At 36.0% G+C, this 15952-nt stretch overlaps 1 protein-coding gene across 1 annotated transcript in view; it reads right to left on the bottom strand.

Moving 5' to 3' along the window:
• The window catches only part of LOC136038178 (uncharacterized), a 118955-nt gene that overhangs the window by 30445 nt on the left and 72558 nt on the right, over positions 1–15952 (bottom strand). The window contains exons 2-3 of the mRNA XM_065721255.1: positions 13062–13308; positions 1748–1905 (exon numbers count right to left, since the gene is read on the bottom strand). Of these exons, the coding sequence (XP_065577327.1) occupies positions 1748–1905; positions 13062–13297 (394 nt within the window). The 5' untranslated portion in view covers positions 13298–13308. The remainder of the gene's footprint in view (positions 1–1747; positions 1906–13061; positions 13309–15952) is intronic.

Here is a 15952-nt window from a genome sequence, read left to right as displayed (position 1 = left end):
TATACACATCTACTTTAAGATGAAAATTTGCTCTCGTTGTTCATTCCTCTGTCTTTTTGACAATTTTCATTTTATCAGCTTTGCATTTTCGTCTATAAAAATTTCACTTGTCATTTTCGGAACGAGCACGAGGTGGTTAGGTATTTAATATAATGCGTTCTTGGCGACCTGCTTTCCATAAGTCTCTGTTTTAGTTTCCATAATTCTGTTGCTAAAGTATTATATTTTAATCATATTTGGGTATATTTCATCAGGATTAACCTAGCTTAAATTATTGGGTGTGTGTGGTTGGTGTAAACACAAGTACAGAAAAGATGAACACAGGAACGAAGGAGTAAGGGAACACAAGTACAGAGGTTCCCTTCGACTTTTTCACGAAAACAAAAAGAGGAATGAACACATCAACGGCTGAGTCAAATTTCTGTTCATATTCAGTAAATCTGAGTACAAAATGAGTCAAACGATTCGGACACTTGCAAGGGATTAATAATAACAATAATAATAATTTCTGTTCATATTCAGTAAATCTAAGGACAAAATGAGTCAAACGATTCGAACACTTGCAAGGGGTTAATAATAATAATAATAATAATTTCTGTTCATATTCAGAAAATCTGAGGACAAAATGAGTCAAACGATTTTGACACTCGCAAGGGATTAATAATAATAATAATAATAACAATAATAATAATTTCTTTTCATATTCAGTAAATCTGAGGACAAAATGAGTCAAACGATTCAGAAACTTGCAAGAGATTAATAATAATAATAATTTCTGTTCATATTCAGTAAATCTGAGTACGAAATGAGTCAAACGATTCAAACACTTGCAAGGGATTAATAATAACAATAATAATAATTTCTGTTCATATTCAGTAAATCTAAGGACAAAATGAGTCAAACGATTCGAACACTTGCAAGGGGTTAATAATAATAATAAAAATAATTTCTGTTCATATTCAGGAAATCTGAAGACAAAATGAGTCAAAAGATTCAGAAACTTGCAAGGGATTAATAATAATAATAATTTCTGTTCATATTCAGTAAATCTGAGTACGAAATGAGTCAAACGATTCGAACACTTGCAAGGGATTAACAATAACAATAATAATAATTTCTGTTCATATTCAGGAAATCTGAGGACAAAATGAGTCAAACGATTTTGAAACTTGCAAGGGATTAATAATAATAATAATAATAATAACAATAATAATAATTTCTTTTCATATCAATAAATCTGATGACAAAATGAGTCAAACGATTCAGAAACTTGCAAGAGATTAATAATAATAATAATTTATGTTCATATTAAGTAAATCTGAGGACAAAACGAGTCAAACGATTCGAACACTTGCAAGGGATTAATAATAATAATAAAAAAATGAACGACAAGTTTGAAAAAAAAAATTGTCACGAACATTCATATTTGAGCCAAGTAGTTCGTGGTATATACGAGGGCTGTTCTTAAACCACTCACGTCTACAGGGTCATTATTTAGAGCTTCAGCCAAGACTACGATCAGCAAATTTTTCACGTGGGAACAAGTATTAACAAGATGGTGGTTGGTTTTTATACGGATTTAAATAGGAGTGCTTGTCGTTTTCTTCTTTTAATTTAAATGCCGTCTTGTTTCCTAGAGAAGTGATATTGTCTCTACCGGGCGGCCCCATGGGTCAAGGTCTCTTGGCCTTTGTTATTCACAGATAATAGTATTTTTACGGATACTTATGTGGAATAAATCACTTACTTAAGTATAAGGCTTTCTTTTCTAACTCTTGGAGAGTTCCAAGGTCAATGAATTTGAACTTCTGCGCCTTTTCCTCAAGCTCTGAAAATTCAGTACTGTTTCTTATTCCGGTGTAATTAACTGATTTCCCATCCTCTGAAAGAAAACGACCTTTCAACCTGTAAGAAAAGACAGCAAGAAGCTGATTTGTAGCCGTGCATCGTTTAACCATCTATAAACATCTATCACGTGCAGGAAAGCAAAGAGCAATGAATTAAAGAATGATGTAGGCACAATGTATTATTATTTTTTTTAGACCAGGGCACTTCGTATCGAAGGAATTGTCGTAGAAACTTCGAAAATGGCTCATTCAATTCAAAATTGAAATGACTAGTCCCCTTTTGATAGTCGAAAGTGATTGGAGGGCAACTTACCCCCACCTCCCACATCATTTCCACAAATACATCCAATCAAAACTTTAAGATATTTACTTGGTTTATCGTAGTTAAAATGTCTAGAAATTATGTCTCTGCGGATGACAACCCCCATAGCCCTCAGGGTCGTAGAAACTTCGGAGGGGCTCATTGGATTGGTAACCAAAAGTTATAGTGCCCTTTCTAAGATCAGAAGTGATCGGGGGGATACCCCCCAAACCTCGTATTTTCCCGAAATGCATCTGATAGAAATTTTGAGTTGTCCATCGGATAATCCCCATGCCTTTCCAATACCACAACATAATTTGCGCTTTACTGAAAACAATATGCGTTTTAAATGTTTGCACTTTTTACTTTCATAAATAAAAAATGTCAAAAATTTAGGGAATAAATATCAGTATATGTCAATTAAACTGACAATCCGCGGTCATTTGTTTTGTTGTTTTTTTCTTAGTAAAGCGCAAATTATGTTTTAGTATTGAGAAGACATGGGCGTTATCAGCCCTAATCATGTTATTTTTGCTCGTTTTGAGTTTGACTCGGCTATTTATTGTAATTTCTGTTCGTTTTGAGTTTCATTTATTTAATGATAGTGATTTGTGGTAGTTTTACGTTCGGAAGATTATTTGACATTTATTTTTGCTCATTTTCAGCTTAATGAAGCTCTTTACTTTTCTTTGAAAACCTTGTTATGTGGAAAAACTTTTTTTTTAAACTAATCGCGTACAAGGCCGTACCAGCGGGAGGGGGGCAGGGGTTGGAACCCCCACCCAAAACGTTTGTCCGACTTGTAAAAACATAGCAAAAATGAATATAAACTCATATAAATGAATGAATATAAACATGTGAGAACAACAAAATAAAAGAAATAAATACAAGATGATTAAAACAGTTTTTTTTTGTAGCCCTCACCCCGACAAAAAAATTCCTTTTTTACTGGCTGTATCAGCACGATTCTTCTTCTATTTCACTTTTATATTCTATTGTCACCAATCTTTATTATTTTATTATTATACCAGCAGTAGAAGCTGGCGGACAACAGAAAAAAAAGTAGCCTAACAAATATTCTTTCGCGATGACTAGACACTGAAAAAAAGCACAGCTATATAGATTAACTTTCCAGTCAGCCCCTAAACAGCTCTACAAGATGTTCCAGTAACCTGCTAGGGATGGTAGATAAAATCAGGGTGTGCTAACCTAGCTAAAATAGGATTCTTCAATTTTTGAGATATACGGCTGAAAACATTCGATGAAGGGTTTTCGACGACGTTGATTCTGATACTATATTTTTTTTTTCCGAAATTTCACTCCAAAACCATTTCCGATGGTTTTCTAACTTTTTTTTTTTTAATTCCAGAAAATTTGTCTTCGTAATTAGTTCTACCTTTAAGTTTAACACGTATAATAGTTACCATTCCTGAATCAGTATTTCAGTGATTCTTTTTCATTTAAAAATCTGTTTTAAATACATTTTAAGATGTTTTTTATAACGGGGCGCTTTTTCATAATTACAGCTACTGCTGCAACCATAAAAAAACTTGCTTGTTGGAATGCCTTCAGGTCCCCTTCTATAACGTCACATGATTGTTTCCAGAACTAAGTCTTATTGACATGAATCAGTCGAAAATGGCATTTTTTTTTATCACTTGTCGGTTTTTTTAAACGCTTTTTTAAATTTTTGGTTACTATGGGCCGTGGTTCGTCCTTTACAAGATTACAGCTGCTGTTGCTATCATTGTTATCCCTTATATAGGTACTTATCAACCATAAATTGTTCAGTGGCATCGATTCAAGGAAATATAGGGGAGGGGGTAGAATTTTTTTTTTAATGAAAATAAAAAAAGTTGTTAATCAAATATACCTAAAACCGGGGGGTAACTATAGCTCTTAATTCTCTTGATTAGCAGCTACCACAACGACCCCGATTTACTAGGTCGCAGCTACCACTGTAAAAAAGATTAAAATTATTTCTCAATTATTTTTTTTTACAATATGCACTATATGCAGCAATTTCCTTTAAGACGAGATTTTTCAGTGCCCGCTAGCAGCGGATAAGGAGAAACGGGAGAAAAATGACATCGATTCAGAGTATCGTAATCTCAGCCGCTTTCCTTGTTTTTCAAGCCAAAAGGCTCCCATAGCCATTGAAGAAAATGAAGCGTAAGTTTCCTTTACAGGATATTCGAACGCGGCGGTTCTAATGGTGTACTTTGTGTTTCCATATGACAACTTTTATAGAATTTTAGTAATACACCACTATTTAATAGCTGTGAAAAAACTAAGACAAACAAAAATAACAAGTTAGCCAATCTTGCTACATTAATACAGCAGATAGTTAAAATAGGATGTGGCTATGAAATAGAAACAAGTTGTTTTCAAAGTCTAGAGAGGGGGAAGGAGGAAATTCACAAGACGCTGCATTTTTTATGTTTACCTACAATAAAAAGGCTCAAATACCGGGGAACGGAAATCAAAAGATAGATAATCAATTCTTCTTGATATAAGACCTTAACAAGGAGGTTTAGACCCCCCCCCCTAGATCTGGAATAAAAGCTCGATAACATGCAGATCAAACTATCCAGTATGAGGCTAATGCCACAGCAAGTTCCAAGTTCATTCCTAAATCGTCAGCTGATACTGGCATGATCGCTGATAAACAACTTATTTGAACTATCAACAGTATTTTCAAGACAAGAGCACAAACACACGAACACGGGCAAAAACACAACAACGGTAACGACATGACATTATGCTAAATTCCTATTAAATCGCCCTTTACTGAGTCTATCTATCTATATATAGAAAAATAAGTTGCTTGTGTGTTGTGTGTTAGTTAACGTCATGCATGTTTGTCGACTGACGTCATTATAAGGATTGAGCGTTATGCCGTCATGAAGTTGTTTGTCGACTCACGTCATGTTTGTCGACTGACGAAATTACAAACCCGGACACCGGGACACAAATGACGACCAGGACAACGGGACACAGGGAATATAAATGACGACCGGGACATTCAAAGAGAAATTACAGACTGGGACACCGGGACACAGGGAATATAAATGACGACTGGGACACAGGGACACAACTACAACGGGGACGCCAGGGGGCACAAGGGGGATATATAAACGATGACGGGGACACAGGGAATGTTCGATTAGCAATCATTATCAACAAAGCTCAAGGGCAATCATTAGAATAATGAGGTATAGATCTGAATACGGCTTGTTTTCCCATGGATTATATGTTGCATGTTCAAGAGTCGGTAAACCTGACAATCTATTTATATGCACAGACAATGGGACAGCGAAGAATGTTGTGTGTTCGCAAGTTTTACGTAGTTGAAAACATATATATATATATATATATATATATATATATATATATATATATATATATATATATATATATATATATATATATATATATATATATATATATATATATATATATATATATATATATATATATATATATATATATATTCACAGGTGGGACACAGGGACACAACTACAATGGCGCGTAACGACTTACGCGCGCGGGGGGCTTGGAGAGCGAAGCCCCCCCCCCCCCAACTAGGTGTTGGGGTGGCGCAAAGCGCCACCCGAAAAGCTAGTAATTTATAAAGAAGCACTATTGACACCGATTAGAAATGAATTGCCATAGGTTTCAAGAACTAACATAACAAATGAAACCAACTGAAGAAACGGATACTAACATACAATTATCAGATAAACTGGCTGGAGCACTGGCTGGAGCTGGAGAAACTGGCTGGAACACTGTCAATACAAAATAGTATCGAGGAAATTGAGGATAAAACATTTCTTTAATAGGTTTTAGCTAAAAATAAAGCCAAAGGATTTATTTCTTTGTGTGATATAATTAAATAGATAAATGGCCGCGCCTATTTTCACAGTGTAATTACAACCATTATGAGTGGCTTGCTTTCATGGTGAACTAAGAAAGTTGAAAAAAAAAAACTCTAAAATTGCCAAATGAATATACCGGCAGTAATTTGATTTAAGTTGAACATTTAGTGCAACATTAAAAGCATATTCTTTTGATGTATATATAAAAGCGCAGGATCTTGTTTTATAGCTTCGGTTTTTCATGGTTGCAGTGGCAGCTGCAACCAAGTAAAGAACGAACCAGGATCCATAGTATCCAAAAACAAAAAAAGCGTGTTTACTAAAAGCTAGTGAGAAAATTGCCAGATGTGGTTGATTCAAGAATGTAACTAATACCCCAATTAGTCTTCGTTTTTTAAAACACATTTATGGGAATTTCGAAAACTAGAATAACACCCCTCAAAATGGTACAAAAAAGTACACAGTGGGATTTGCCATGGCCAAAAACTCAGAAAACTCACTGTCCCTTGGTTTGAATAACAAAGAAAATCACTTTTTTGAATTGGTAGCACAGATGTCTACTTCCCTCCACTGCTACCAGGGTACCTGAACATGATAGAGAGCTGATTAAGGGTCTATTTGAAAGGAAATTGCCATATCTAGAGCCTTATGTAATAAGCTTAACATAATATTGACAAATGCCAGTCTAAACGTGCTGTATATTGCGATAAATTATAATCCATTACAATGTCATTACAGTGGACCAATTCGTTCTGGGGTAAAAACCAAATTGCATCATTGGGATATTATCATCGCTGTCATGCCTAAAGAATGTATTTGAGGTTTTAACGATTCTGAGAATCCTAGCAAAAATAGTGGTTCGCTCTTTGCAGGCTTTAGGGACATGTAAGCAAAAATATTAATGAACAACACAACTGAACCATCAGCTCTACTTTTCATGACCAAACAATTACCAGTTGCTACAGCATCATACAACTGTCAAAATTGTACTAGAAACAACAACGCACTATTTTTAAACATTTTTTTCATTACATTCAAATAAAACACCATCTTACATTTTTCTCTCATCTTTTGCACCTTCCTTCCTGTTTTCCTTCGATCTCATCCTCCTATGTTTTTCGTATGTTCGTTCTGTTCTTACTTACAATGAGCTTAGACGTTGGTACGATGACCCACCAACTGTTAGCTATTTTGTCGTGCAATTAAACGAAAAAAAAACTAGTTTTTTATACTGAAAGTAAGGAGCGACATTAAAACTTAAAACGAACAGAAATTACACCGTATATGAAATGGGTTGTCCCCTCCGCAATCCCTCGCTCTTTACGCTAAAGTTTGACTCTGCCACAATTCTACTTTTTAAAACAATTAAAAACAAGGGCAAGGTAAATTTTCTCAGGCTCGTAACTTTTGATGACAAAGACTAAATTTGATGAAACTTATTTATTTAAAATCAGCATGAAAATCCGATTCTTTTGATGTATCTTTTAGCATGAAAATTCCGTTTTTTAGCGTTTCGTTTACTATTGAGCCGGGTCGCTCCTTACTACAGTTTGTTACCACGAACTGTTTGATGTAGTTAGTTGTTTATTAAGGTTTATCAAACAGTTCGTGGTAACGAACTGTAGTAAGGAGCGACCGGGCTCAATAGTATCCAAAACTCTAAAAAATGGAATTTTGATACCAAAGCTACATCAAAAGAATCGCACTTTAATGCTGATTTTAAATATATAAGTTTCATCAAGTTTAGTCTTACCCATCAAAAGTTACGAGCCAGATAAATTTGCGTTATTTTACAAAATAGGGGGAAACACCCCCTAAAAGTCATAGAATCTTAACGAAAATCACACCATCAGATTCAGCGTATCAGAGAACCCTACTGTAGAAGTTTCAAGCTCCTATCTACAAAAATGTGGAATTTTGTATTTTTTGCCAGACGGCAAATCACGGATGCGTGTTTATTTGTTTGTTTGTTTTTGTTTTTTCCCCAGGGGTGATCGTATCGACTCGGTTGTCCTAGAATGTTGCGATAGGGCTCATTCTAACGGAAATGAAAAGCTCTAGTGCCCTTTTAAGTGACCGAAAAAATTGGAGGGCACCTAGGCCCCCTCCCACGCTAATTATTTTCCCAAAGTCAACGGATCAAAATTCTGAGATAGCCATTTTATTCAGCGTAGTCGAAAAACCTTATAACTATGTCTTTAGGGACGACTTACTCCCCCACAGTTCCCGTGGGAGGGCTACAAGTTACAAACTTTGACCAGTGCTTACAATGGTTATTTACAATGGTAATTATTACAATGGTTATTGGGAAGTGTACAGACGTTTTCAGGAGGTTTTTTTGGTTAGGGGAGGGGCTGAGAAGATGGGGATATGCTGGGGGAACTTTCCATCGAGGAATTTTTCATGGGGGTAGAAAATTTACTAGCACTACTTAAAAAAAATGAAAAAATAAATATGAAAAAGTTTTTCAGCTGGAAGTAAAGAGCAGCATTAAAACTTAAAACGAACAGAAATTATTACCCATATGAGGGGCTAACCTCCTCCTAATACCTCCCTCTTTATGCTAAAGTAGTTTTAGTAAATTCAACTATTTATTCTACGGCTTTTGTGAATCAGGGGTCATTCTTAATGAATTGGGACAAAACTTAAGCTTTAGTGTAAAGAGCGAGGTACTGACGAGGGGACGAACCCCCTCATATATGTAATAAAAACATGAGAACACAAAAGTTCTTTAAGTAAGCTAATTTATAAGTTACATATATCTTTTACTAATAAAAAGATTCGTAAAAAATTAAAAGTTCTAGTTGCCTTTTTAATTAGCCGAAAATCGGAGGGCAACTAGGCTTCGTCTCCCGCTTTTTTTTTCTCAAAATCTTTCGATCAAAATTATGAGAAAGCCAAGCCTCACCAAAATGTGCAAATTGCACTATGGAACACGTAAGTTTTAGCCTGAAATGCAAAGTTCTCCGATCGGCTCTCAACAATGCTAATAAATGAATGCTCAAACTCCGTTTAGCTTTGTTTCCCTTAATATTAATGGTACAAAAGACAAGGATCTACAGATAAGTGAGCTACTTGAAAATGATATTGTGTTTCTACAGGAGCACCTTCTCTCTAAAGTGAATGTTGATAGCCTAAAGCGTTCTCGGACCCATTATACCTTCTTGAGAGCCGCCCAAAAAACCCGTGGAAGACCATCAGGAGGTCTGGCCATCTATTTCAGACACAAGACTCAGCCGATATTATTGCAAAGCGACGCTAACATCTTAGCGATAAAATGTGGTGATACCGCATTTATAAACATTTATTTCCCCTGTAATAAAAAGACTGTGCAGTCATTGTCTAGTTTATCACAAGCATGTAATCGCCTACGAACACTACTTAGCGACCTTTCAAAACAAAATACCAAATGGGTTCTCGCCGGTGACATGAACACTGACTTATTATCTAATTCCGACCGATCTGAAATCTTTCTCGATTCACTACCTGGAGGATTCCATCTTGCTGATAAAGATCTTCTATTTACTTATATTCACAATCGTGGTGGTCTTACTTCCAACCTTGATCATGTAATTGTGTCAGATTCAACTCTACTTTCATCAATAGTTCATGTGGAAGACTCTAAAATCGACGACGATCATTTACCAATCACGTGCCAACTATCTTGCTCCATGGCGACCTCTGTGCAACGTAACTCTCCCAAGTGGTTCTCAAAGTTAAATTGGGAAAATACCAATGTTCCACTTTATGTATTGACATTGTCCCAGTTATTATCATCTATTAAAGTGCCTTTCCACTTATTGCAAACATCTGTATCTACAACTTCAACGCGGATAGATATCAACTCGTATTATCAGCAAATAGTGTTCTGTCTAAAGTCTGCCGCTAAAACAGCTGTACCCTCCGAGTGCGTGCGAACGGGTACTCGCAATCCCTTTTGGAAAGTTGATCCTAAAGTGAAGATAGCTAAACAAAAAGCTAAGTTCTGGCTCCATATGTGGATAGCCTGTAATCGTCCTTCTTCTGGTTCAGTACATCAAATAAAACAGAAAACCAAACGAGAGTATAAATATTCCCTGCGTAGAGCGAGACTGAATGCCTGGGATGGTCCTTGTGACAAGAAATCCTGGGATCGTGTTATAAACAGTGTTAAGTGTTCACCTCCAATTAATTCGTCTCTTCGGCTATGTGACTTCGTTTCTCATTATAAAAATATTTTGCTTTCGTTTAATATTAATCTCCAAAATCATTTTACAAAGCTTGTAAACTCAATCCTCCCAATTCGTATCAACCAATCTCAAGTGTTGTCGGTGGAATCTGGTGTTATACTCCGAGCTCTTATGCAAGTGAATAAGTCTGAGTCTCTCGATAGTGATGGTCTTTGCTTCAAGTTTTTTGCTTATGATTGTCCTGAACTGCTGAAGCATTTGCAATTATTGTTTCAGATGTGTTTGGCACAGTCCGTTGTGCCAGATAGCTTTTTGTCCGGTTGTATATCTCCCATAGTCAAGAGGGATAAGGACCCCAGTGCTTGCTCTAATTATCGTCCTATCACTGTAACTTGTTTTGTTAGTAAGCTATTTGAATATGTATTGCTACCGGCCATTAACTCCAAGTGCAATTTTACACCCTTCCAGCTTGGTTTTAGAAAAGGTATGGGCTGTTTTCAAGCTCACCATATTGTGGGTCGGCTAATGAAACAAGCTGTTGCTCAAAAAAGTCCCCTGTATTGTTTGACTGTTGACATATCTAGTGCTTTTGATAATGTAATTCATTCAAATGCTTTGTTTTCTCTAGCAGCCTCGGGTGTTAACCTTTCTATTGTTTCCGTGCTTAAGTATTGGTATGCTAATTCTTCAGTTAGGGTGAAGTGGAATGGTACGGTAGGGGAGTATATTCCTGTTAAAAAAGGCGTTAGGCAAGGTGCCGTGTTATCCCCGAGCATTTTTAAATGTGTTTTAGCTTCGTGTCTCCAACGTCTTCAACCGTCAATTTTTTACAATGATAATTTAGGCATTAGTCACGTTGCATATGCTGATGATGTTCTGCTTCTTAGCCGGACAAAAAATAGTCTAATTACCAACTTCTACCGGCTTTCAGCCGCACTATCCACAGTAGGCCTTTCAGTTAATGCCTCCAAATGTGAGTTTTTGTGTTTTGGGAGTCCTCCACCAGCATCACCTCTTTGCTTGGGTTCTTCAACTATACCATGTTCAGCAAGTATTAAATGGTTGGGTCTCTCTTTTTCCACGTCACTTTCGTCTACTTGCTCCGCTATTACGTCCAGCGTGCTGAAAAGTATGCGGGTTGGATACGCGAAAATTTCACCAAATCGTGGTCGGTATAACCGAAATGGACTATGCCGTCTTTATTCTAGTTTTTGTGCCCCTGCTGTTTTTTATCTTTCTGGTTTTGCTTTCCTCCTTCGCAAGAAGGATACAAAGAAAATACGTTCAGGATATTTTAAGTACTGCAAGTATTTGCTGCGTCTGCCTCGGTGGTATCGGAATCATACAGTCGTCTCTAAATTTGACATCGTTGATGCGCCCTCGCGACTGAAACATTTATCTAAAGATATATGTTTTAAAACTCGGCAAATGGTCGGTGTTTTTGACCCTCTTTGGCCATTTTTTGATTGGAGGTAATTTATTTATGTTGTATGTCGTTATGCTGCTATGTTATTTATGTTATTATGTTTTTTGTCTTGTTTTGTCTTTTTTTGTGTGTTTACTCCACAGTTTAATGTACTTTGTGGGTTATAAATAAATTATTTAACCAAAAAAAAAAAAAAAAAAATATGCAAATTTCGTTTTAATTATTCCTCTGCGGAGAGCAAAAATCAAAACATGCACTGATTCAAAAACGTTCAGAAATTAAATAAAAAAAAAGTTTTTTTAACTAAAAGTAAGGAGCGGCATTAAAACTTAAAACGAACAGAAATTACTTCGTATATGAAAGGAGCTGCTTCCTCATCAACGCCCCACTCTTCACGCTAAAGTTTTTTGCTGTTTTAAAAAGAAGAGTTGAGAGAAAGAGTCAAACTTTAGCGTAAAGAGCGGGCGCTGATGAGGAAGCAGCTCCTTTCATATACGAAGTAATTTCTGTTCGTTTTAAGTTTTAATGTCGCTCCTTACTTTTAGTTAAAAAAACTTGTTTTTTTTTATTATTTAATACCGACATAAAATCAATTTAAACAACAGTTAAAGAGTGGCTGACCAGGTATTTCTGTATGATGAACAGAACTATACAAAAAAGTGAAAAGTGAAGAGCAATATTGAAACTTATAACGACATGTAATAAATGGTATTTCGTGAAAAATTGGTACAATTAAAAGCTAAAGACGATTACTACAGTACCGTAATTTAAATTTGCTTGGATAGGTTGATTACAGCAATCCAAGTAAGGCTCACTCTTAAATTATCTAACTTATCTGTCAATATCCTCGATGTTTTTCATTTTAGATAATCTAAGAGAAAATTAGGGAAACCAAAAAGGGCGGGAGAGGGGCTGGTTACCCATCAATCACTTTTCAACATTCCCCTCAATATGTCCTGGAAGTTTCAACTTAATACCCTCAACCGTTCCTGAAGTCTTGGTGATACCTCCATTTGACACCCAAGTGCGAACTGATTTCGTTCAAAATTCCCCTGAACACTTCTTAAATGTTTCAACTTAATATCCTAAGCCTTTTTGGAGGTCCAGGATCAACCATACCCCCGTTTCCCAAGACAAGCCCTAAACAATAGGCAACTCTGATAACTCTCATTCCTTCCCCCAGGGGTATGTCATCCCCAAAGGTATAGTTGTTTGATGTTCAGCAAAATGGTTATCTTACAAATTTTACCGGATGTCTTTGGGGGGGGGGGGGCAGCTAAAAAGAACGTAGGAGGGACTGAACCACCTTCGTTTTCTATCAATATTCACAACCGGCATTTTTTTTTACCAATAAAACAAGATTCATTACAGATGTCCCCTTACATTCCTACACTTTTTGGCTATTACAGTAGTTTAAATAGTTACAAAAATTTCACTCACTTCAAGAAAGATTGTTGTAGCTCTTTTGACAAAGACATAGCATCGACCAAGTCACTTGAATTATCAGCATTTTCTCCTTCATTCAAAACTATCAAATCAGTTTTGGCATCAAGGGACATCAGTGTATAATTGTACAGTTTTTGAAACCCACCGAATATTCCAGCCATTGCCACAGAAATTACAATTGCCAATACAACTACTGATATTGCAACAGTTTTGGATCTGGCTGACCACATAGGTATTAGAGCTAGAAGAAGTGCTATTAATCAACCACTTGCAACCATTCTTTTATCCTATTAACAACTTATCACGCTCTAACAGTGAACTTTGAACCAGGATTCTGGCCCCCCTCTTCTTTTTTGTTTCCTATTACCGGTTACTCGACTTCCCTGGTATAGTTGTTAAATACAAATGCCACTCTAAGGCCCTCAAATGAAATCATTCCCCGTCATGTGTCCTGGCTACTATTTTTCAGTGAATTCTTGGATTTCTTTAGCCTAAAATAATGCCACTGCCCTCAAAATAGTAAACACAACTGAAAATGACTTCACATGGATATTCCTCTTGCCTTAGGTCCTTACAGCAGAGCTTTCATTTGCTTTCATGGTTACCATTGGCTATTACCATGGTTATCATGGTTACCATTTTGTTGTTGGAATGGTTCTTGTCTTCAGAATAAGGGCTCTTTCATATTTTCATTCCAAGTAAATTTTTGTAGAATTTTCTTTCCTGAGGTCTTTCCCAAGCAACCTGACAGCTTTACAAACTTTTCGCAATCTCCTTACGCTCTCTTTTCTCGCTAATATCAATAACACTAATTTTAAATGATATTTTTGTTTATTGAAATTTTCATATTCTGGTGCATTAATGGATTACACTGAAATATTGTACCCTCTAAAACTTCAAAATTAGAAAGTCAATAGAAAAGTTGAACGGATTTTCAATAAATTTCTGTGATTATAATACTTTAGTGTTTCTGCTGATGATGAAGACAGACTATGTCTTAGAAATATCCAGAGCTTTTTTATTTGTTTTTTACTCTCTAATAAAAAGATTTATCCCTATTGAAACACACTAATGTTTCGTCATAGAAAGACAGAGTGATCTTGAGAAAAAAAAAGAAAAAGGGCGTGGTCGCCTATAGCGACCACGCCCAAGAAACGAAATTAGAAAACAATTTTAATTTCATATTATGCAGAATAATTGAAGCTAACACATTTTACATGCAGACCCGCATGTAAATACTTTACCTTGGGGGTAATATTTTACCCCCAGCCCCCTCCTCCTAATGTGTAAATGAATCTTTTGCTTCAACGCGTGTACCCGTAAACTGAATCACTGTTACAAAAAAAGAACCGAAAAAACAAGTGACGGGTGACAGAATGCATAGGACTTTTTTTATTTGGGGTTATATATTTGCACATTAGGGGGAAGGGGTAAAGTATAGAGGGTCTGCATGCAAAATGTGCTAGCCACAATTATTCTGCATATTATGAAGAATTGTTTTCTAACTTCACGCTGTCCAAATACTGGTGTAGTCGCTATAATTAATAAGCAACAAGTTCAATTTTAAATTTGAAAATCAAGAAGTCATTCCAAGTTTTAAGTTTTTTTCAAGTTTTTTGGAGGGTTTTTTATAGCTTACTTCATTCACTATTGTTGCAAGAATATTCTAGAAAAACTAACATGTCTCCAGCTTCAATAATTTAGGTTTTCATTCACTGGCAAACACTGTAGTAAGGAGCGACCCGACTCAATAGTAACCAAAACCCTAAAAAATGAAATTTTGATACCAATAGTTACATAAAAAAATCGCATTTTAATGCTGATTTTAAATATATGACTTTTATCAAGATTAGCCTTACCTATCAAAAGTAACGAGCCTGAGAAAATTTGCCTCATTTTAAAAAATAGGGGAAAACACCCCCTAAAAGTCATACAATCTTAACGAAAATCACACCATCAGATTCAGAAAATCAGAGAACCTTACTCTAGAAGTTTCAAGCTCCTATCTGCAAAAATGTGGAATTTCGCATTTTTTGTCAGAAGACAATCACGGATGCGTGTTTATTTTTTTTTTTTTCAGGGGTGATCGTATCGACTCAGTGGTCCTAGAATGTCGCGAGAGGGCTCATTTTAACGGAAATTAAAAGTTCTAGAACCCTTTTTAAGTGACCAAAAAATCGGAAGGCACCTAGGCACCCTACCACGCTCATTTTTTCCCAAAAGTCACCGGATCAAAATTCTGAGATAGCCATTTTATTCACCATAGTCGACAAACCTAATAACTATGTCTTTGGGGACGACTTACTCCCCCGCAGTCCCCGTGGGAGGGGTTGCAAGTTACAACTTTGACCTGTGTTTACGTATAGTAATGGTTACTGGGAAGTGTACGGACGTATTCAGGGGGATTTTTTGGTTTGGGAGGGAGAGTTGAGGTGGGGGGATTACGCGGGAGGATCTTTTCTATGGAAAAACTTATCACGGGGGAAGATACTTTCAATGAAGAGGGCGCAGGTTTTTTTTTAGCATTATTACAAAAAAAACACGAAAAAATAAATATGAAAAGTTTTTTTTCTACTGAAAGTAAGGAGCAGCATTAAAACTTTAAACGAGCAGAAATTATTGCGAGTATGAGGGGTTTACTTCCTCGTAATACCTCGCTCTTTACGCTAAAGCAATTTTAGTAATTTCAACTATTTATTCTACGGCCATTGTGATTCAAGGGTCATTCTTAAGGAATTGGGACATAATTTAAAGCTTTAGTGTAAAGAGCGAGGTATTGACGAGGGGTAAACTCCCTCATATGCGCAATAAAAATATATGAATATAGAAGTTCGTTACGTAAGTTAATTCGTAAATTACGTCTATTTTTTACTAATGAAAATGTT

This window comes from Artemia franciscana, chromosome 17, assembly GCF_032884065.1.
Source record: "Artemia franciscana chromosome 17, ASM3288406v1, whole genome shotgun sequence".
Classification (NCBI taxonomy): Eukaryota; Metazoa; Arthropoda; class Branchiopoda; order Anostraca; family Artemiidae; genus Artemia; species Artemia franciscana.
This window is presented reverse-complemented; position numbering and strand designations above follow the sequence as displayed.